General features: G+C 46.1%; 1 protein-coding gene across 3 annotated transcripts in view; it reads left to right on the top strand.

Annotated features, from left to right (window-relative positions):
- Nucleotides 1-22,229, top strand: part of PCSK6 (proprotein convertase subtilisin/kexin type 6) — a 192,847-nt gene that overhangs the window by 154,395 nt on the left and 16,223 nt on the right. For 2 of the 3 annotated variants that reach the window (XM_058736784.1, XM_058736781.1), the window contains 5 exons: nucleotides 12,065-12,244; nucleotides 12,411-12,449; nucleotides 18,382-18,484; nucleotides 19,444-19,640; nucleotides 21,365-21,452. In XM_058736784.1, the coding sequence (XP_058592767.1) occupies nucleotides 12,065-12,244; nucleotides 12,411-12,449; nucleotides 18,382-18,484; nucleotides 19,444-19,640; nucleotides 21,365-21,452 (607 nt within the window). The remainder of the gene's footprint in view (nucleotides 1-12,064; nucleotides 12,245-12,410; nucleotides 12,450-18,381; nucleotides 18,485-19,443; nucleotides 19,641-21,364; nucleotides 21,453-22,229) is intronic. The other variant, XM_058736783.1, reaches the window with a different exon arrangement.

The following is a 22,229-nucleotide window of genomic DNA, read 5'->3' as shown; positions in this document are numbered from 1 at the left end:
AGTCAGATGCTCAACCTACTGAGCCACCCAGGCCCCCCTCACTGCTGAGAAAGTACTCCATGTAAAATACAGATGTAATAGCCCATCATGTGTCATAGTTCCTATAAATATTTTTCCTCATGTGCTATTTGACCTTTAATTTTTTGAAGATAATCTTAAGATTTTCCTCTAGAGTTTTGATATATTTTTTTTCCATTCCAGGTTGTTTATGATTTGGTTTTCTCCACAATGGTTTTGGTTTTGTTTTTGTTATAATATAAGGTAAATCTTGGGGCACCTGGGTGGCTCAGTCGGTTAAGTGGCCGACTTCGGCTCAGGTCATGATCTTGCGGTTTGTGGGTTCGAGCCCCGTGTTGGGCTCTGTGCTGATGGCTCGGAGCCTGGAGCCTGCTTCTGTTTCTGTGTCTCCCTCTCTCTCTGCCCCTCCTCCATTCGCACTGTGTCTCTCTCTGCCTTTCAAAAATGAATAAATGTTAAAAAAAAATTTTAAGGTAAATCTTTTTTCTAAATTGCTAACAAATGACCAAATCAAAGACCGAATTGAAATGTTAAAAGTTGTTACAGACTCCTAGTCCTTGCTTGCTCACAGAAAACAATTTTAAATGCTGATTGACATGTTGACAGTCAGGTCAATGGAGGATTGATGGTGGCTTGTGCCTTAGGGTATTCGCTGAATCTGGGGAGCCCACCTAGAGAGTTTTATAGCACCTGCATAAAGCTGGGACCTCAGGGCATGAAAGGAAAAACAAGAAAAAAGAACCCTATGGCAGAACACATAAAACAAGTGGTTCAAAAGAAGTCCTAGTTTCAGTAAAGGTAAATAGACTAATTGCTTCATTTTAGATGACAAAAATTGTCATATTAGATTTTTAAAAAATATATTTTCTCTCGTGCCAAGTGTGTTTCTGGTGTCTACCAGCCCCATTGTCTATTTTTCTCCACCCCACTCTGCCTTAGGAGGCTGGCGTCATCTCAGACTCTTCGCCTATGGCTTACGGTTAAGTTCAGCCAAGGCAAAACTCCAGAGGAAAATGGAGGGAGAAAAAAAATTTATTTATGAGTTTATTTTATTTTTTCCTCCAGCTGCCCTCAGCAGCCAGAGTTCCCCAGGGTCACAGTCCTGCCCCCCACCCTAGCCAGTAGAATAAAGTAACCTTAGGTCTTAACACCAGTTCTGTTACTAGCCCCAGGGAACTCCACTATCCAAAGTTGGAACTTTGTTTTGCTCTGCTCACACCTTTGTAAACAGTCTCTTTATTAAAGCTTCCTTGGATTATCCCCGTTTAATTATGCTGTCTGCTTCCTGCTGGGACTGACCCAAAGAACTATGAAGAAGGGTCTCTAAAACAGAAAAACAACAAATAAACAACCAGAAAAATTAAAAAATAAAGCAGATGGAGAAAGACATACCAAGAAAATACCATCCCAAAGAAAGCTGGTGTGGTTATATTAACATCAGACAAGCAGAAATATCAGCACAGAAAGCATCATTAGCTCTAAAGAGTATTACCACACATTGATAAAAGATTTGGTTCAGTTCTAACACGGCCTCAAAACATAGAAAGCAAAAAACTGTTACAAGTACAAAGGGAAAAAGACAAACTCACACACTAAGTAGGAGATTTAACATGCTCAAATATATTTGATAGATAAAACAGGATTCAAGAATATAGGATTCAAACATCACAACTGACAAGTTATATCTAATGGGTCTGTCTAATGGGTCTATTGGTGGGTCTATACCCACCAACCGAAGAATAAAATTTCTTTTCAAGCATAAATGGAATATTTATGAAAATCAGCCACGTAGTGGGCTGGTTGGCAAGCTTCAGCATATTTCTAAGGATTGGTAGCATATAAACCCTGTTCTCTGACATTGCCCTTAAGTTAAAAATCAAAAGAAAAAGATGACTTAGAAAAAGCCCATATATTTGAAAATTGAAAAATGCTTCCGAATAACCCATGTGTCAAAAGAAAAAGATTATAATGTAAATTAGAAAATATATAGAACTACATGATAATAAAAATAGTACATATCCCAACAAGTGGAATGCCAGGAAAGTTGTGGAGTGAAGGAAATTTATGCATTAGGACAAAAGGCTAAAAATGAATGTGCTAAGCATCCAGCTTGAGATTGTAGAGAAAGACCAAAAACATCAATGCAAAGAAAGAGGAAAGAAAGAATTTTTTTAATAGCGGGAATTAGTGAACTAGAAAACAAAAATATGAAAGAGAGAACCAAGAAAACCATAAGTTAGTTTTTTGAGGAGACGAATAAAATTGATAAACCTCTAGGAGGATCAATCAAGAAAAAAACTGAGAATATATCATTTCAGGAATGAAAATGAGGAACATTATTATAAATCCTGTATACATTAAAATTGTTGTAAGAAGGTGTTATAAACTTGTGACCAAAAGAAAAAAAGAAAGAAAGAAAAGAAATTTTAAGTGGAATGAGCAAATTCCAAGAAAAAAATACAACTTAGTAAAACTGACACAAGAAAAAAAATAAAGATTGAAACTATCCTATTAAATTGATTATATAATTTAAAAGAAAACTCAGTTGGTTGTCTCGGTTAAGTGTCCAACTTTGGCTCAGGTCATGATTTCACGCTCGCGGTTTGTGGGTTCAAGCCTGGCGTTGGGCTCTGTGCTGACAGCTCAGAGCCTGGAGCCTGCTTCAAATTCTGTGTCTCCCTCTCTCTCTGCTCCTCCCCTGTTCACACTCTGTCTCTCTCTCAAAACTAAATAAACATTAAAAAAATTTAATTTAAAAAAAGAGAAAAGAAAACTCAAGGATAACAATTCACCAGATAGATGAACTGGCAAATTCTACTAAACATTCAAATGGAAGAAATAATATCAATATTCTGTAAACTCTTTGAGACAGTTGAAAAAGGGGAAATGATCCCCAGTGGTTTAATGAAACCTGTATATCCTTGGTGCCAAATCCCAACAGCACAGTATGAGAATGGAGAATTTTCAGCCAGTCTCACTCAGGAGCATTAATACGAAAATTCCAAGCACCATGTTAACAAAGTAAATCCAACAATATTGAAAAGGTTTCTCTTCTTGTGCCTTTTTTTGGGAGGGAAGGTATTAAATAATTTTGAATATTACATTTATTTCCTTCTTGGCTTTTTAGCAATATTTGTGTGTTCACTCTAAGGATTACGATATGTAGCCTTAATATATTACAGTTTACTTAGAATTAATATCGCACGGACTTCACCCTTCACAAATTTAAGAGCCTAATGACAGTGTCATTCTGTTCTCCAACTCCCCACTTTGTGCTATAATTCATATATTTTACTTCTCTCTATATTACCAACTCCCTCAGACAGTGATATTTTTGCTTTACGCGGTCTTTGTCTTTTAAAGAAAGTAAGAGAAGGGGTCGCCTGGGTAACTCGGTCGGTTAAGTGTCCGACTTCGGTTCAGGTCATGATCACAACTGTCCATGAGTTTGAGCCCCGCATCAGGCTCTGTGCTGACAGTTCAGAACCTGGAGCCTGCTTTGGATTCTGTGTCTCCCTCTCTCTTTCTGCACCTCCCCTGCTCATTCTCTCTCTCTCAGAAATAAACATTGAAAATTTTTTTAATAAACATTTTTTAAAAAAGAAAGTAAAAGAAGGAAAAAAGCTACTCTTTTTCTTTATCCACATATTTACCCTTTCTGGTGTTCTTTATTCTTTCCTATAGATACAGTTTTTTATCTGGTATCATTTTCCTTCTGCCTGAAGAATTTCCTTTATCATTTCTTATCATGTTGGCCTGCTGGCCATGAGTTTGCTCAGCTTAGGTTTATTTCAAAAAAAGTCTTTATTTCAACCAATTTTATTTGTTTGTTTTGAAAAATGTGTGTGTTTGCTCCTTTGTTGACACATTGACTTTGTGCTTTCACGGAAATCATTGTGATGTTTCCATGTATCCACCTAGTCGTAAATAGTATTTTCATTTTATGGAATTCTGGGTCGGCAGTGTTTTTTTTTTAAATTTCAGTGGTGTAAAGAAATGCTTTGCTCTGACCTCCATTGTTTCTGATGGGAAGTGTTCACATTTACTATGTAAATGTTGTGTACATCTGAGCTACCTCATACACTGTGATGGCATTTCCTTTCTCATATTGCACAAGCCAGCAAGTTGGCCGTGTACAAAGTGAAGAAACAAACAAAAAAATACGTTTCCATATTCCAGCACACAGAACTGTCAATCAGCTTTGTAGTGCCTCACTACTGAGGCACACCTCAGTACAAGGACCACCAGACATTTGAGGAAATTATCTGACATTAAAACAGAAACAAACTCGAACAGAGAAGAAACTTGGAGGGGAAGGAGCAAGGCAGAAAAACTATAATTGTTTTTTTTTTTAATGTTTATCTTATTTTTAAGAGAGAGAGTGCTAGCCTGGGAGGGGCAGAGAGAGAGAGAATCCCAAGTAGGCTCCACGCTGACAGCAGCGAGCCTGATTTGGGGCTTGAACTCATGAACAGTGATGCCCTGAGCCAAAGTCAGACACTCAACTGACTTTAATTGGTATTACAAAATAGAAAAATTTAGTTCCCCTGTGTAGGGAGAACACCAGTTATTCCCTAGTCTGTGTTCCTCCTGTGTGTCTACTATTCACACAAAACACTTCACCTCTGACACCTCTGGTCGCCAAATGTGTGTTTTTTCCCCCCACAACAAGCAATTCTCAGTCACACCAGTTGGACGTCCTACAATTTAATTTGGTTCTGACACCATCAGAGATAGTGTTAGATCCCACAGCTTAAGGGCCCAGTCCCACAAGACTGCCCCTGGCTCCCTCTTACACACTCACATACACTTCAGAAGCCAGTAACAAGTCTGGATTATCACCTGTGCTTTTGACCTACCAGCCAGAGATGGGTGCTCTAAAGACCTCCTCTTGGGATGCATTTAATTTGGGAGAATGACTCCCAAAACTCAGGGAAGCTCTTACTTACACTTATCCATTTGTTAAAGGAAATGGTAAAGGATACAGATAAATAGCCAGATGAAGAGATACACAGGGCGAAGTCTGGCAGGACCCTGAGAATAGGAGCTTCCATCCGTGCAGAGTTGGGGTGCGCCATTTTCCTGGTGTGTGTTTGCCGACCTAGAAGTTCACCAAACCACATACTGTTGGGATATTAAGGAGGCTTTCTCATATAGGCATAGTCCGTTACTATATTTTTAGCCCCTCCCTAGAGAAGTTGGGGGCAGGGCTGAAGATTCCAAGCTACTAATCTTAGCTTAGTCTTTTTGGTGACCAACCCTCATCCAGGAGCTCGCCCAGAGTCACTTCCAGAGAACAAAGGATGCTCCTTATTATCACTTAGGAGTTTGCAAGGGTTTTAGGAGTCCTGAGTTAGGGACAGGGTCAAAGACAAATGTTTTAACAAGAGATGTTCCTATTGTCCTTATCACTTAGGAAATAACAAGGGTCTCAGGAGCTCTGTACCAGGAACTAGGGCAGAGACCAATATATAAATTCCGTTATCTCATAGGTGTCCTCAGGGAAGAGAAGAGAAAATATTTCATCTATAAACCAAGAACAGGATTCTGTATTATAAAAAAAGAACATTGGGAGAACCAGATAAATACTTTGAAAATTTTAAGCGTGAGGCAAAACTTAGGAAGTCAATAGATAGGTTAGAATCCCTGAGGAAATCTCCCACAAAATGAAATGGGAGGAAGGTGGGGGAGAAGACACTGAATACCGACCCAGTAAGAAATCATGTCGACAGAGTGTTGGGTATATGGGGAAGGATGTGAGTATATGAGGGATGGCGTGAGAGTGGGGCTTCTTCTCCATATCCTAGGTAGGATGTCACTGGATGGTGTCTAAAACTGAGAAACCAAGGGCGCTGGGTGGTTCAGTTGGGTAAGCATCTGACTCTTGATTTCAGCTCAGGTCTTGATCTGACATTCGTGAGATGGAGCTTCGCATTGGGTTCTCCACTGACAGTGTGCATCCTGTTGGATTCTCTTCCCTCTCTCTTTCTTTCTTTCTCTCTCAAAATAAATAAATTAACTTAAAAAAAAAACCTGAGAAACCAGGACATAGCATACACACATTTAATCAAGCAATGAGGTACTAAGTGCTAGAATAGACGCTCTGAGTGTGAAAAGATACCGTGTCCCAAAAAAGGACTCAGAGAGGGAGGGGGCGGTAACGGAAAGACTAGACTGTGTACCATTGGTCTAGACTGTGTACCATTGCTTGACTTTTCAAACTGTTAATTCATTACTTTGAAAAAAGCAAAAAAAAAAAACAAAAAAAAAAAAAAAAACGTTAAAAAGATGGTATCCTACCTAACCTTAGGGAGCCATTAAGGAAAATGCTATTTTGTGCATTGCCGTACAGGACCACTATTGTTCTTTTACCAAATTCGTACTTGGTCTACCTTCACCTAAATGAACACTAGCTCTTAGGATTCTTAGATCCTTTTCCGGGTACTGAAAATACCACCTTTAATGTTTCTTATGACTACAAGATTGTAGGGAAGATTCTCTCATCCCCCCTGTCTTGCACTGGGCTCTGAGGGAAACATGCACAGGTGTGCGTGTGTGTGCGCCTACATGCGCACACATGGTGGCCCACATGTGTGGACACTCTTCCTTGTCCTTTCCACGTTGTTTCCTAAATTCCCTTCATTCTCCTCCCTCTTAGTTGCCATAATGTGGACTTAAAGTGCATTTTTAATTATGTGTTAAATTTATTGAGTAAATGTTGGGGTTTCTCTCTGTCTATAATACACACGTGTGTATGTGTGTGTGTGTGTGTGTATACATATATATATACAGTATTTCATATAATAGCTTTATTGAAATATAGTGAACTATAATCCACATACCATAAAATCCTCCCTTTAAAATGTTTTTGTATATTTTTATAAACAGATGGAGGTGAGCCTTTTTTATTCCTTCCACCAAAACCTCTTCATTAAACTTCATAAACTTTGTAAGTCAGGTTCACTGGCCCTTATGTGGAAAAAACTTCCACTGGGTTGGGGCTGGAGGGAGGGCGGAGACTGAAATGTATTTCTTTCTTAATTTTTTTTTTTTTGGCCTCTCTTTCTTTACTATGTTTTGACTAAAGAATTTCTCCCTGCATGTTTTCAATATAAGGGCGGGGGAGGATTAATAAATTCTTTATTGTTAATAACTTCTTATGCCCAAAGAAAACCCAAGAATTCAAAAGTATTAGCTCAGAGTTCTTAGCCTAACAAAAACTCTCCCCCACTTCTACCCTCTTTGTCTCCAATTGTAAATTCCCCTCTCAAGATTTTTAATGCTTCACTCAAAATATGAGGCAAAGAAAAGCTTTATTACTGCTGGTACTTTCCTATTGGCAAATTCAACCGTAGTCTTCCTTAATTCTGGTTCTTCCTTTGGATAATAGGAATAATCCTGTTTGTTCATTACCAATTCAATTCATCAAGGGGAAATGCTGCACTGAAGATAGTGAATGATGATAAAGCCATTTATTGGCATTAGCCAGGATTATCGTGTGCCTGGGACACAATTACTGTTGCCTGGGCTTTGCTGGTGACATCTGGAGGCAGAGTCCTGACAGTGCTGGCCCCAAGCAGCTAAGCAGGTGGATTTGTTGTTCTTTCTTTACAATCTCAGGAGGCTGATGGAAAGAAAAACCAAAGAATTTGGATTTGGATGTCTTTTAAGACCTCCCTGCTGGAAATTAAGGAATTAATGGAACTGCTTGGTTTTTTGTCCCAGTAAACTTGAACAGGCATGCTGAGTGTCCTGAATAGTAAATAATACATTCTGGCTAAATGCTTTGTCCAAAGCAGGCCAACGTTTTTCAATCGTCCTGCCCCTGGATGGCAGTTCTGTCGAGTGTGGACCCAGTCTCTGCTCTGGGGTAGCCCCAGCTATGTTCTCCTTCTACTTTTCTGTGGTTCTTCCACATTCACATGTCTCATCTCCCCCAGAGCGAGGGCAAACTCTGGGGATGGTTAGCGTGGAGGGAGCTGACACTGGGGACCGGGCCACACACACCTCTTTCTACCTCTCCGGGCCCCTCCTCATGTGACCAAGGTTATAGCACTGTTCGTAATTGCAAATTGGAAACAACCTAAATGCCCACCAGTAGGAGACTGTTAAATGATTCAATGTCTCTCTGCTGCAGGGATGGGAAGGTCACCGAGATGCCTTGCTAATGGAAGAAGCAAGGTGCAGAAGGTGTAGCAGGTGTGTTGATAAAGGGGACAGGACAAAATATATATGCTCATATCTGCTTGGTAAAGAATAAAAAGAATAAAATGCTTCTGGAACGGTACATAAGAAACAAGTAATGGGGTCGCTTGTGATGAGAAAGATGGTGGCTAGGGGACAGGGCTAGAGGGAGACTTCCACCATATTCCCTTTTATACTTTTGGATTTTTAGCTATTCATATTCATTCATATTTATTACTTATTCAGAAACATAAACCCAAAGCCCCAAATATCCTGTTTTTTCTTTGAGTATACAACCCCCCCCTTTTTTTCATTAAACTTAGATTTCTTCTCAAATTGTATATGTGAGGGGCACCTGCATGTCTCAGTCGGTTAAGCGTCCAACTTCGGCTCAGGTCATGATCTCACAGTTCGTAGATTCAAGCCCCTGTGCTGCCAGCTCAGAGCCTGGAGCCTGCTTTGGATTCTGTGTGTGTATCTCTCTCAAAAATAAATAAACATTAAAAAACAAATTCTTAATTATATATCTGAAAGGTAACAAATGCTGTGGCTTAAAAACAAAACAAAACAAAAATCCAACAGTCCCTAAGGGAATACAGTAAAAATGAAGTTTCTTTCCTATTCCTGAACTGCAGCCTCCCCTCCTACCACCCCAAGGCAGCTCCTCCTGCTGGTTTCTTAATATTTTTTTTCCTTTCAGTTTTATTGAGATATGACTGGCACTCAGCATTGTAGAAGTTTATGATGTACAGGGGTACCTGGGTGGCTCATTCGGTTAAGGGTCTGACATGATCTTGCACAATGAATTCAAGCCCAGCATCGGCTCTCTGCTGTCAGCACAGAGCCCTCTGTGGAAACTCTGTCCCCCTCTCTCTCATTGCCCCTCCCCCCCAAAATGAATAAACATTAAAAAAAAAAAGAAAAGAAACTATTTAAAAAAAAATTTTTATGTTTATTTACTTCTGAGACAGAGACAGAGCATGAATGGGGGAGGGGCAGAGAGAATCAGAAGCAGGCTCCAGGCTCCGAGCTGTCAACACAGAGCCCAACGCGGAGCTTGAACTCACAAACCGTGAGATCATGACCTGAGCCGAAGTTCGTCACTCAACTGATTGAGCCACCCAGGCTTCCCGAAAAGAAACTATTTTAAAAAAAGAAGAAAAAGTTTATGATGTATAGCATAATGACCTGACTTACCTAGATTGTATGTAGTTACCACAATAAGTGGGTCAATATCCATTGTCTCATACACACACACACACACACACACAGAAAAAAAATGATTTTTCTCCTTGTGCTGAGAACTTTGAGGATCTACTGTCTTGGTTTCTTTGAATTCCTCCTGCTCCCCCTCCCTCCGCCGGGTGCTTGCTGATCCTGAGCTCAGAGCAGCCTCTTTTGTTTGTCCTACCAAAGCCATATCTGAAAATACGAGTCTAATTTTAGTGGTGAGGGCTTTCGTGGGTGTTTTGGGAGACACGATACAGGGCGGAAACAGGTCTTGACTCAAATGACAGCTTACAGAGCCTTGTTCCCTGTCGTGTGGTCCTCGTGCTCCCCCTTAATCGGTTCCTCACCCTGCAGTTAACGTGCCCGGCTCCTCTGTGGTTTTGAAATCTGGCTCTAATTTGGTCTTCAGAAGTTGAGAACGGATGACAGTTGATAATCAGGGACTGTGTTTTCTGCACCTGCACCCGGGTGAAGTGCTTCTCATGGTGTTAGGGAAATGGTCACGGAGTGTCTAAAAGAACCAGGCCCTTTGGAAGTCCATGTACTGGGAAATAGCTCAGGAATATTTTTGCAAATTCAAGGACCTGCATCCTCTAGCCCTGGCCAGTCCGGGAAAGGCCCAGGTGACGTGGGGCCTGACTTGGAACAGCTTGAGGGCTGCAGGCTTTCGGGGCCTGGGACCTTGGTTGGCTAGAGTGTGGCTCTGTGCTGCGTTGTGTAACTGAATCAAAATCAGACACCATTTAGAAGAGCACAATAAGGGGCACCTGGGTGGCTCAGTCCATTAAGCCTGCTCAGGTCATGATCTCACCGTTGATGGGGTTGAGCCCCGTGTCGGGCTCTGTGCGGACACCTCAGAGCCTGGAGCCTGCTTCAGATTCTGTGTTTCCGCTCTCTCTCTGCCCCTCCCCTGCTTGCACTCTGTCTCTCTCTCAAAAATAATTAAACATTAAAGAATTTTTTTAAAAGGGGGGGTACAACACAGTAAGTTTTAAGTGTGGCCTGGTATTTGCAGACCACTCCTGCCTCTGTCCTCCTAGGACCCTATGGGTTTTAGCCCACAGGTTTCTGGGGTATGTGGACAAGCAGGAGCCCGTGTTGTAGAATTTAGGGAGTCCAAGGGATTCCTGGAACTGGAATAAAAGATAAAGTTATACCGGCAGAGCTGACCATGTGGCAAAAATAGTGTACAGACAGATATCTAAAGACAGATGGCCTGTCATTCAGAGGAAAGAAGTGGAATAGTGTGAACAGAAGGGACAATAAAAACACAAATCACTTAGGGACTAATCAGAGCAATAATTCCCGTCACCTAAAGCATTCCGATTGCCAAGAAACCCAATGATAGAAAATGAAGAGGAAGCCAGAGATTTTTCCCAGCTGACACAGATGCAAAGCTGGCAAAGACACTGTCTCTAGCTTGGGTCACCGTGGCCTGTCATGAGGGTTCATTGAGGTGGCTCACAGCTGCATGGTTGCTGGGGTGGAGAGGCAGTGAGTCCTTCAGCATGAGCAGTGTGTCCCCTGCTGGCCACATTGGACCTCAGCCTCTCATTTGCACAAGAATAACAGCAATGACCTCCTCAATATGGTCTCACATCCCTGAATGCTGGGAACACATAGTTAGGAAGGGAAGCTCAGACCCATGGTGCGTGTAGCTGGGCCAGCCCCAGGCATATCTAACTTGGCTTCTACTGTGTTTTATAAGATCAGGGATTTCACCTACAAATTGCAGGCCAGATTTCCACTTCTCTGTACCCCTGGGAAGACCTAGCAGCATGGGCCATCATTCCCACATGGAAGTAGACGGTGGGGTCCCCACCCCTGTTCACTCATGGCTGGGCACACTGCCCTTACCCCTCCTCCCCAAGCTTCTCACTTCCCCATGTACAATCCAGCCTCTGTACCATTCATCCTGGCTTTTTTTTTTTTTAAGTTTATTTATTTTGAGAAAGAGAAGAGAGAGAAAGTGCGCAAGCATGAGCAGGGGAGGGGCAGAGAAAGAGAATCCCAAGCAGGCTCCACACTGCCAGCACAGAGCCTGAAGTGGGGGTTGAACTTACGAACCGAGAGATCGTGACCCAAGCCGAAATCAAGAGTTAGATGCCCAACTGACTGAACCACCCAGGTGCCCCCATCCTGCCGTTTTTGAGGACATCCTCTCTACACCCAGCATCTGGGGACATTTGGGTTTGCACTGCTATTCCCACCCTACCACACTTCTCACCCACCTTGGCGGGCTACATAGGAAGGATCCCAAGACCAATCTTCGTGTGACCCAGGGTCAAGGATCCAAATAGCAGGACTCCTCGGTATATGGAATCCAGCTTTCACATTTGGAAGGAAATGGGACAAGGCTCAGGGCCAGGCCCCAGGTCCACCCACTGGATAGTCCAGAGGGCAAGGAAGCCAATCAGCAGAGCCATGGTGAGACTGGGGGACAGAGAACATGGCCTGGGCAGTCGGCACGTCCTTGGTTCTCCGGTGACTAGATGGTGGGTGAAGAGCCCCCCAGGCGGAACCCTGCGCCTGGCTCTTCTGTGAGTGATTGCAGCCTTGGGCCAGGCGCCTCAAGGACTTTCTGAGGGAGGTTTCATGGCTGTCCGGTAACTCTGGGCTTGGTGTCTTCCAGGGAAATTGAAAGAATGGAGCCTCATCTTGTACGGCACAGCGGAGCACCCATACAACACTTTCATTTCCCATCAGTCTCGCTCTCGGATGCTGGAGCTTTCGACCCCGGAGCTGGAGCCACCCAAGGCCGCTCTATCACCGCCCCAGGCCGAGGTTCCTGAGGACGAAGAAGACTACACAGGTAATGAACCCGAAGCCGAGGGAGATAGCAAACCTCAGCAAGTTTTGGTTTTCCACTGTTGGCTCTTAAAACGTGGGGCTATACCTGGCAAAGGCGGGGATTGTGATGGTAGGTCTTCCTCCCTTCCTGGAAGTTGTAATAATGATGGCAATTTACACCCACACAGCTCCTTCCACCCACGGCTCTCCTAATATCTTACAGACCAGTAAGTATGCTTCGAACCAGTAAGTATTCTCCAACCTTACAAGGCTGGGAAACAGAAGGTTCTATATGCCCAACCAGAACTGGGACTTGCCTCCTGGTTAATGAGCCCCCTCCTGGGGCACCCACTTATTTCAGAGTCCCTCGTCTCATGCCTCAACCTCCTGACCCTCTCAAATCCATCCACTTTCTGTCCCTATGGCCAGAATGTGGGAAGGACGAGGGTCGAAATGGGCCCAGAAAGGTTGAGTTGAATGAGCATAGCCAGATAGCCAGGAGAGGAACTTGCAGTGCTGGTCTTGACTGGCCTTGAGAGCTGGGATGAAGACTCCAGGAGAGAGTCTTAGCTCCGAATGTCAGTAGATAACTGATGTCACTGGAAGGGACTTAAGAATCTCACAGGAGAGGCACCTGGATGGCTCAGTCGGTTGAGCATCCGACTCTTGATCTTAGCTCAGGTCTTGATCTCAGGGTCATGAGTTCAAGCCATGCATTGGGCTCCATGCTAGGTGTGGAGCCTACTTAAACAAAAAAAAAATCTCACAGAAAGTAAAGATGCCTCATGCAAATGCTTCTTCTCCAGCCATACCATTGCTGGGAGGTGGGAGGTGCCCCTGGCTCTGGACCTCCAGCGCCCGCATGGAGGCAGCAGCTTGGAGAGGGCTTTCGGCATATCTAGCCTCTGGGCTGGGTGCAGTCATGATTAGCACATTAGGTAGAAAGCTGTTCCTTTCCCTCTGCACCAACCCACAGTGATTTGTGAGAAGCTGAGTGTTTCTGGTTGGGCATATTTTGCTTAGCTAAATATTACAGCTGTTTGATAAATGATGGGTGATATCTAAGGATATTGATGTTTTGAATTATCTAATAGCTTCTGAAAAAAGAAAAGTAACAAAATGGAGAATTCCACTGATACATATCAAGCATAAATTACGGTTGATTCCATTTTAAATTTCTTCTACCATTCCTTTAAAATGGAGCATTGAATTATGTATGGATTAATCTGCTCTGTTTCCCCCTGCGATTTATAAATGGTGGCAAGATTCAGTAATTATTAATAAAGGACTGATTTTTTTTCCCTTAAAATCTGCTACTGACTCTACCCTTACACTGTCCTGGAATCTCACAATATGACTGCCCTGTAGCCCCAGTCACTTAGTCTTTCCCAAGTATGGCCTAGATGGATAGAGGATGTCTCTGTGGGAATGGAAAGTGTTCCTGACTCTCGGGGAAGGTCCCTACAATCTTGGGGTAAGTGGGATGGGCAGGCCAGTAACAGCAGGTAGAGCCAGAGATGGGGAGAGAGCAAGAGTGGGGTGATGTGGAGGGCAATGGGAGAGGAGGGGAGAAGGAGGAGGAGGAGCAGGGGAGGAGGAAGCAGCCATGTTAGATTCCATAGTCAAGGGGCGCCTGGGTGGCTCAGTGGGTTAAGTGTCTGACTCTCAGCTTCAGCTTAGATCATGATCTCACAATTTCATGATTTCAAGCCCCTCATCGGGCTGTGTGCTCACAGTGCAGAGTCTGCTTGGGATTCTCTCTGTCTCTCCCTCTTTCTCTACCCCTCCCCCACTCATGTTGTCTCTGCCTGTCTCAAATAAATAAACTTAAAAAATATCTTTTTTAATATATAAAAAATAAAAAAAGATTCCACTTTCAAGGGCTTGTCCATGCCTCTTCCAGAAGCTCAGTCACAGATAAGCCTCAGGGCAGAAACTCAGGGAAAGAGACAGGGTGGAGGGAAGGGTGATTCTGAGGTAGGCCCATGATTATTATCAGCTTTCTGCAGTTTTAGCACAGAGGTGCAGCAGGTTGAAGCAGGGATTTTCCGGGGTGGTTATACTAGGAAGAAGGTTCTTAAGAATTTGGAGAACTGGCATGGACAGAGGTGCACAGGGGTGATGAGTGCAGCCTGGTGGTACTCCACCTGGGCCCTCTGTGCCAGAGAGCAGTTACCGCGTCAGGAAGGGGTAGAGAGGTCTGATGGAACAGTGGTCCCAGGGGCCAGCAGCAGGGGGCACAGGACAGCACTGCATCCAAGGTAGTGGTGGAGTCTGGGGTCCCCAAAGTAAAAGAGTGTGTGGAAATCCAACTTAGAGAGGAGGGCTTAGAGATCGGGGGGCTGGTGAGTCCAGCAGGAAGTGGGGGGCGGTAGCCACATGGGCTGGGTGAGGTACCAGGGAAAGCTGGGGTCGATGGCCTACCTGCTGGGACAGCGCCGCCTGGTGGCTAAGGAGCAGCGGGAGGTCCCTGGAGAGCAAGCACCAGACATGGCAGAGAGCAAGACTGCCCCAGTGACCCACCTAGGATGCTTGGTTGAAGAGCAGGCCCAGGGCTGGGCCCCACCTCAGAGGTGGATTCAGCAGGTCTGGGATGCTCAGTGGCTGTCCTGGGTGATTCCAGGTAGTGTGATGATGATGGTAGGACATAGGGTGGTGCTCAGGCTGCTATGAGAGAGTGGCCTCCAGGGAAGGACAGAATGTCATGAGGATGAAGGGAAGCTAAGGTCAGTGCGGGACAGTGTGGTCAGCCCCACGGGACTGAGGGAAGCCAAGAGCCCATGCAGCCTTTGCCTGGATACATTCCAGGACAGCTCAACAGGCACAGGGGAATTGATTCGCAGGACACGTGGCATGTCCAGTGCAGGACAGTGTCAGGTCATGGACTTTGGGCACATTAGCACTCACCCAGCAGAATAGAGCCATCAGGGAAGAGACCAGACCTGCAGTGAAAGTGGTCTGTTATTCTCTTCCGTACCTCTCGTCTGCAGTCAGCCACCTTTGTCCCTGCCACTCCACTTCATGTCTGCTGGTGTGCCAGTGACATGCCAGCACACTCTTCCTGGACAGCATGAACGGCAGGGGAAAGATCGTGATACTTAGGCAGTCCTCCTAAGTATCTAAGCGTCTTCAGAAACTGGTCTAAGCGTCTTATGAGAAAGGCCATTAAGAATTCCCAAGTTGCTTTCTAACATTTGTTTGTGGGTTTTTTTTTAAGTTAATTTATTTATTTTGAGAGAGAGAGAGAGAGAGAGAGGAAGAGAGAGAGAGAGAGCGAGCACTTGCAAGCATACTAGCAGGGGAGAGGCAGGGGCGGCGGGGGGTGGGGGGTGGGGGGGGGGAAAGAATACCAAGCAGGCTCTGCAGATGCTTACCCAACTGAGCCACCCAGGTGCCCCTGTTTGTGGGTTGTTGTTTTTTTAATCCTGGATTTTCTCCACAAAAGATTTAAGGTAGAAATTTCAAATAAGCCTGTGTCATTCTAACACCCAGTAGGTGGGAGTTGGCAGACTGTCAGCGCATGAATCACACTCCCCCTTGTATCTGGAACCTTGGGAAATGACACAGGATGGCAGTGGGTCTTTGAAGAATTTTCATGCTAATTGAGGAAAGAGGAAAAACAAATACAAATGGCAACAAAAATAACATATGCTTACCCAGAGAATGTGTTACAGCTGTACCAGAAAAAAAAAACACATACACACACACAATCTTAGGAGTGATAGAGTAAGCAGGATAAGCGGTAAATCTACCAACCAGGTAGATTTAATCCAAGAACAATTCATCGAGAGGCGAATTTTGACATTGGGCTTTTGGAGACAACTCAAGTAGACAGCTGTAGGAGAGGTGCTTACAGACGCTCATCTAAGCGTCCTGCCTTGGACAATATCTTACCACACTCTTCACTGGGGCTGGACATGGCTGGTTAGCCAGATGCCCTGATGGGGTTTTGCTGTTACTGTTAGGTGGACCCCAGCCTTGCGTGGGGCTCCCTTGGGGTTATTAACTAACCTCTCCACCACAGAGAGGCCCCAGGAGGGAGGAGGAAGGTGAAGTCCACATGCCATGAACCAGGCCTTCTCCCAAGGCTATCCCTCTCTTGGTACATCCTAGACTGTTCTGTTTGTGGATGGTGAGGTTACCTGCACTTTCCCAATTTCCACCCATATTTCTTTCATCCATTCTCTCACCCTTCAGTTTCTCAGCAAATATTTAGTTGGCACCTGCCCTATGCCAGACACCTTTCTAGGTGCTGGGAATATAGCAATAAACACCCTATTCTAGATCCAGCCTCTTGAAGCTTCTGTCTCCCGTGCTGGGAGAGAGTAGGGAAATTGGTCTGTCTCTTCCCTGTCCCCCCCAAACCTCCTTAAGATTGAAGAAACTGTTTACTTTATCAAGTAAGACAGACCTCCTGCCTCCTTTGGCCTTGGGGAGAAACCACTACAGAAGGCAGATGGTCCTCATGGTGGTGTATCCTGAGGCCCCCACGGGACAGGCTGGGTGGAAGGTCAGAGCCCAGTGGCCAAACTCATAGGTGTCTTCTGCACAGTGGGTAATTGAAAAACAATGTGCCAGGAAGCAAGGATTTGCTTGGACATCTGGAAATGGCCCGGAATGAGGTGGAGAAGAATCAAATCAAATGAGAACTGACTGCAAAATAGCCTGACAGTCTGGAGCTGGGGAAGGGGGCGGGGTGAGGGTAGCCTCCATGATAAGCTTTGTGCATGTCAGGCTGTGCACTAGAACTCTACCCACAGCAGAGCCCTCCCCAGCCCAGACCAGTGCATTCCCAGGGACAAGCTCAGCTTTGAAAGGGGTTCACAGTGGGACCCACAATGAAAACTTTGGAAATATCAACAACAGTAAACCTTCAGGGAGGGAAGCAAAATAAACCGAGTCTAACACTAGGAAGGTCCGCAGGCCCTTTAAGGACGAATGAAGAGGGCTTTGTGTACCTCAGCAAAGACCCATTGTGGGCAACAGAGAATGGGGACTTTTGTCTGTGCCTGCATCCCCATGAAATGCTGGTGGCCAGCAAATCACCTCTTCTTTGCTTCTGAACTCACTCCCCACCCTTTCCAACAGCTCAAACCTTACAGAAGGCTTTTTTCTTCTAAAGACTCCAAAGCCTTTGTAATACCCCACCGGGCACCTCCCCACATGGGGCAGTTTTCTGGAACCATTGCCCAGAGTAGGAGGGTGAGGGGCGAGGCGGGCAGGCGGTCCCACCATAGTGCTGGTCTTCAGCATGATGTGGTCACGTCCTTCAGGCCAGGTGAAGGGGACATCTGTGGACCTGCCCCACCCCGGCCTGAGGGCACTAGACATTTCTAACTGGGCTCATCTGTGTGGCCCACCTGCAGGGCAGACCACCTGCAAGAGTGAGGCTTGCTAGAGTCCACTGAGCTCCCTACATTTCTCTCCGACACTTTTCTAACAACACACAGGCCCCCAGAGTCAGAATTTGGGGATGGCAGGGGACTGGGAGGAGAGGGAGGGAAGCAGAAAGGTTTGCAAAGAAAGGCCCAGCCCAAACCAGGCCCACCCAGGGGCAGCCCCACCCAGCTCAGCCCCACCCAGGAACAGCCCAGCCCAGCTCAGCCCCGCCCCGGGACAGCACCATACAGCGGTCCTGGGCTTGCAGATCCATCCTATTCCCACCAGTGCATGTAGCGAATCGTCTCTCCCATCCTTTCCATGATCCTCACTGCTTGGCAGCAGTTTCCCTGATGCCTTTGATGCCCCATATTGCCTTGCTTTGTCCTTCACGTCAGAAATCTAGAGAGATGGCTGGTGCCAGCATCATGACCCTGTTGCAGAGGAATGCCCCGAAGAAGGCACCACCAGCCTCTCTCCTGGTATCTCACAGTGCTTGTCTTTTTGTGGGTCTGGGTCCCCACCTACCGCTGGCTGTTTTCCTTCTCAGACTGCCCCATTTGAGAGCTAGGCTCAGCTCTCAGCCATAGCCAGATTGCCATGGGGGTGGGCACTCTGTCCAGCTGAGGTCCTGCCGTGCAGCCCCAGCAGATCCACCACTCTCTAGGGAAGCTAATCCCGACCTGCCTAGGCTGTGACAACCTGACTCAGGGTCTGAGGGGACTGCATTTGATTGACAAAGCATCTCTCTGGGTGAAAGGAAATGCTTGTGTCTTTAAGGTGTGTGCCATCCGGAGTGTGGTGACAAAGGCTGTGATGGCCCCAATGCAGACCAGTGCTTGAACTGTGTCCACTTCAGCCTGGGGAGTGCCAAGACCAGCAGGTAATGGGCTGGGACTTCTGATCACATGTCCTGGAGTTCCTCGGCATACCGCTAAGGTGACCCGATTCAAGCTGTCTCAGCCCCCCGCAGCCTAGTACCCTACTTATGAATCAATGTAAAACCCCAAAAAGGAAATCACATTGAGGTTTACTGCTTTGGAATTTTGTACGTATTAGTAACTTCTGGTCCTCATCACAAAGTAATTCATGAAATCAAAAGCTGTGGCATTGTGGTATCTGTGCTTATAAACCGTTTTCTACCCATTTTGTTAAACAAAGATGGGTCAGACTGAGCATCCCAAGACCGACCACTTGGGAACTATAGACAAATGCCATGTTAGAGGCCAGCACTGTTCTGAAAGTCAGCCCTGTGGGCCGCGCCTGGAGAGCTCCCAGCCCCAGGTGTCCAGTCAGTGGTGCAACCACACAAGGTGGGACATGCGGCCACCAGGGGCCCCAGCAATGGTGCAGCCATGCAGGGCTGTGGGCATGTCTCTCCTGGTGTGCTTGAGCTCCCAGACACAGCCACACGTGCCCTGCACAGTACACAGGCAGCCAGCCTGGTGCCTTTACGCACTGTCCAGTGAGTCTAGCTCTCAAAGGGCACCATCGGTGACCTTCTGGCAGAGCTCAAAATTCCAAAAGTCGAATACCATCATCCAGGTGCCACTGAGACTTTGAAACAAAGGATTCCTGGGTTCTTGTCCAAGTCCTGGATCCTCTCCTGGGTACTTAGGAATCTCTCAGCTGTGTTCACCAGGATGATGGGCATTAATGGTTTAACCTTCACCCCCAGGCCTTGGCTCCCTGAGAGTTTTGCTAAGCTGGGGGTGCAGAGGGGTGGCTGGGATTTGCTCCCCAGCTAGCTATCCTGCCTCAGCAGGACCTGGCGGTGCTGCAGGCTCCAAGGGCCATGCGGGGCTGAGTTGCAAAGGCCCTCTGTGGCTTCTGCTCCCACAGGAAATGCGTGAACACGTGCCCTCCAGGCTACTTTGGGGACACAGCGGCGAGACGCTGTCGCCGGTGCTACAAGGGGTGTGAGACCTGCTCGGGCAGGAGCCCAACCCAGTGCCTGTCCTGCCGCCGTGGGTTCTATCACCATCAGGAGATGAACACCTGTGTGACATTCTGTCCTGCCGGATTTTATGCCGATGAAAGTAAGTGCATGTCTGTGTGCGTAGAAGTGATGAGTCAGTCCCTCCCCCCTCCCCCCACCCCCGCTCAGGGCTGGGGTCCCTTCTCCCGGGAGAATTTTCCCAGGGAATCCAGCACCAGCTTATGGACTGGGTAGTCAAAATTGGGGGAAAGCCCCTCCTCGGAAGAACTGCTGAGCTGAAATCAGGATTCAAGTTTGGGCAGAAGGTTTTCAGTCCTCCAAAACCCAGAGGAGCCTACTGGCCAGTGTTAATTGGGCCCAGAAGAAACGGGTTAATCTTGGTGGCCCATTATACAGGTAGTGACCACACCCCTAAGAGGTGGGGGTGCTCTCCTGGTCTTGAGGATGGGGAAACAAAGCTGAGAGGTGGCAAAATGCTCACAGCTAGTAATGGCACAGGTGGAACATGAACTCAGCAGTGAGTGGGGGTGCTCTCCTGGTCTTGCAGATGGGTGGGGGGGATCTGGGGCTCGTGACCCATGCCAGTGTGTCACCAACTCACCTTGCCCCAGAAGAGACAAAAGACAGGGTCTGGGTTAAATTGATGGAGGATAGTCCTCAGGTTCAAAGAAGCTACTGTTTTGACATTGGCAATTTGCAGGTGGAAGCCTTCCCACAGAGGCCCTTGCCAGGCAGAAGGGTTCATTGTTCCAGCCTGTGATGGCATTAGTGTTCCTCCTATGGAGAAGGAGCCAGGAAATCTTTAAAGACAAATAAAGCCATCGAATAACCAGAATCTCTTTAGAGGAAAAACAAATAGTCTTGCAAGATGTGTTTCACAGCCTTTACAAACACCTGCCCTTGGGCTGCCAGCCAGACCTGCTTTCAGGGTGGAGTTTCCTTCATCCCCACCCTGCTTCCAAGACAAGAATCAGCCACCCTTACTGACCCACCGTCTCCCCTGAACACCTGCTGCTGCTACGCGTGCACGCGTGCGTGCGTGCGTGTGTGTGTGTCTGAGTGAGTGTGTAATACCACGTGCAGGGCCCTCAGGAGGAGGCACAGAGGGCAGCAAGCAGCCCTTAGTTTCCAGGCACAACGCCAGGTGGCGTTGATGAGATGCCAGAGGGAAAGACCGGATAATAACTTAGGGAAAAGCACATGGGAGTCATGGAGACCCAGCGTTTCCCCAGGAGGTGGGATGGGCATCGTAGATTTATGTCTTGGTGTACGTAACTGCCAAGTTTCAATAAAGTCCCCTGTGAAGGCACCAGCAGGGCTCCCAGGCCTCTTCAGGCTCCATCCTGTCACTTTCTTATATATATATATAGACATATACATATGTCTATACGTATATACATATATATATGTACGTATAGACATATATATATGTATATATGTATATGTATGTGTATATATATATATATATATATATATATATATATAAAGACTGGCACCTGATTAATCTCAAGCTTGGTCAGCCAGGAACTGGCTCTAGTCCTTGTTGAAATAAACAGAAGCAGACGATGTCTCCTCTGCCAAGGGCCCACTCCAAAGCCTCGAAATGGTGTAAGGACTTTAATTTACTCCAGAAAGGAGAGGTGAGAGGCCTCTGATCCCACACCTGGGCCTGCCCTGGCTATTTTATCACTCCATCATCCCTCCTGGAAGCTGACACCGGTGAGGAGCTATGCCAGCAACCCTGCTTTGAAATGCCAGAGTCCTCTTTGCCCGGATTCGATTCACATCTATTTTTCTCCTTCTCTTCTCCTCATTTTTCTCCAGGTCAGAAAAACTGCCTTAAATGCCACCCAAGCTGTAGGAAGTGTGTTGATGAACCAGAGAAATGTACTGTCTGTAAAGAAGGATTCAGGTAAAACCCTCCCTTCAAACCTGAAGAACGGCAAAGGGTTTATGCTGTTTTTCGTTTTCTTGGTTTACCAAGTTTGGGCAACTTTTTCCGAAAAGCAGAGGCCCAAAACCTTTCAGGGTGAAGATTCTGAGTCTGTAGAAATCAGAATTCCACTTGGAGATTGATGTTTAAAATAGAAAGTTAGAAGACAGGCAAGGCAAAATCTCTATCCTTTATGCTGCACTGGGGAACTGATAAACACAAGAATCGATGCTACCGTAAAAAGCAGGGCTGGCTGCTGGAAAGGTGAGATTCTAACAGAGCTCCCGTTTTTAGGCACCAGTAACACCACCTACTCCCCCAGCGTCCCTCCTGTCCATGTGAGGGGAGGTGGGGCATTGGGAAGCCCAGCCTCCCTCCTCTCCGTCCTCTGCCTTCTCTCTCTTCTTTTCCAGCTCAGATACCTCCTTCCAGCTCTGGGAGCTTGCTGCCTGGGAATGCTCTTTAGATTCCTGGTGTTCCCTGTCCCACCAAGCTCAGTACACATCTGCTTTAAAAACCTTTTACTGGGTTAAGGATTTTTATTAGAATACTTGGGAATGATTGTGTAGCCCATTTATTGCAACTAAATTGCATTTAATGCAAAAGCAAATATATATTACCTGTTCCTCTAAGTTACCGTTTAGAGCTTAGGAAACGTTCTATTCGAAACTACCTTCTCTGAACGTTGCCATAGTCTAGGGACTAGAGCCAGGGTCTACATGTTAAGGAAGAAATGGAAGGGTCAGTGAGAGCAGC

Source organism: Neofelis nebulosa, chromosome 7 (assembly GCF_028018385.1).
Source record: "Neofelis nebulosa isolate mNeoNeb1 chromosome 7, mNeoNeb1.pri, whole genome shotgun sequence".
Lineage (NCBI taxonomy): Eukaryota > Metazoa > Chordata > Mammalia > Carnivora > Felidae > Neofelis > Neofelis nebulosa.
This window is presented reverse-complemented; position numbering and strand designations above follow the sequence as displayed.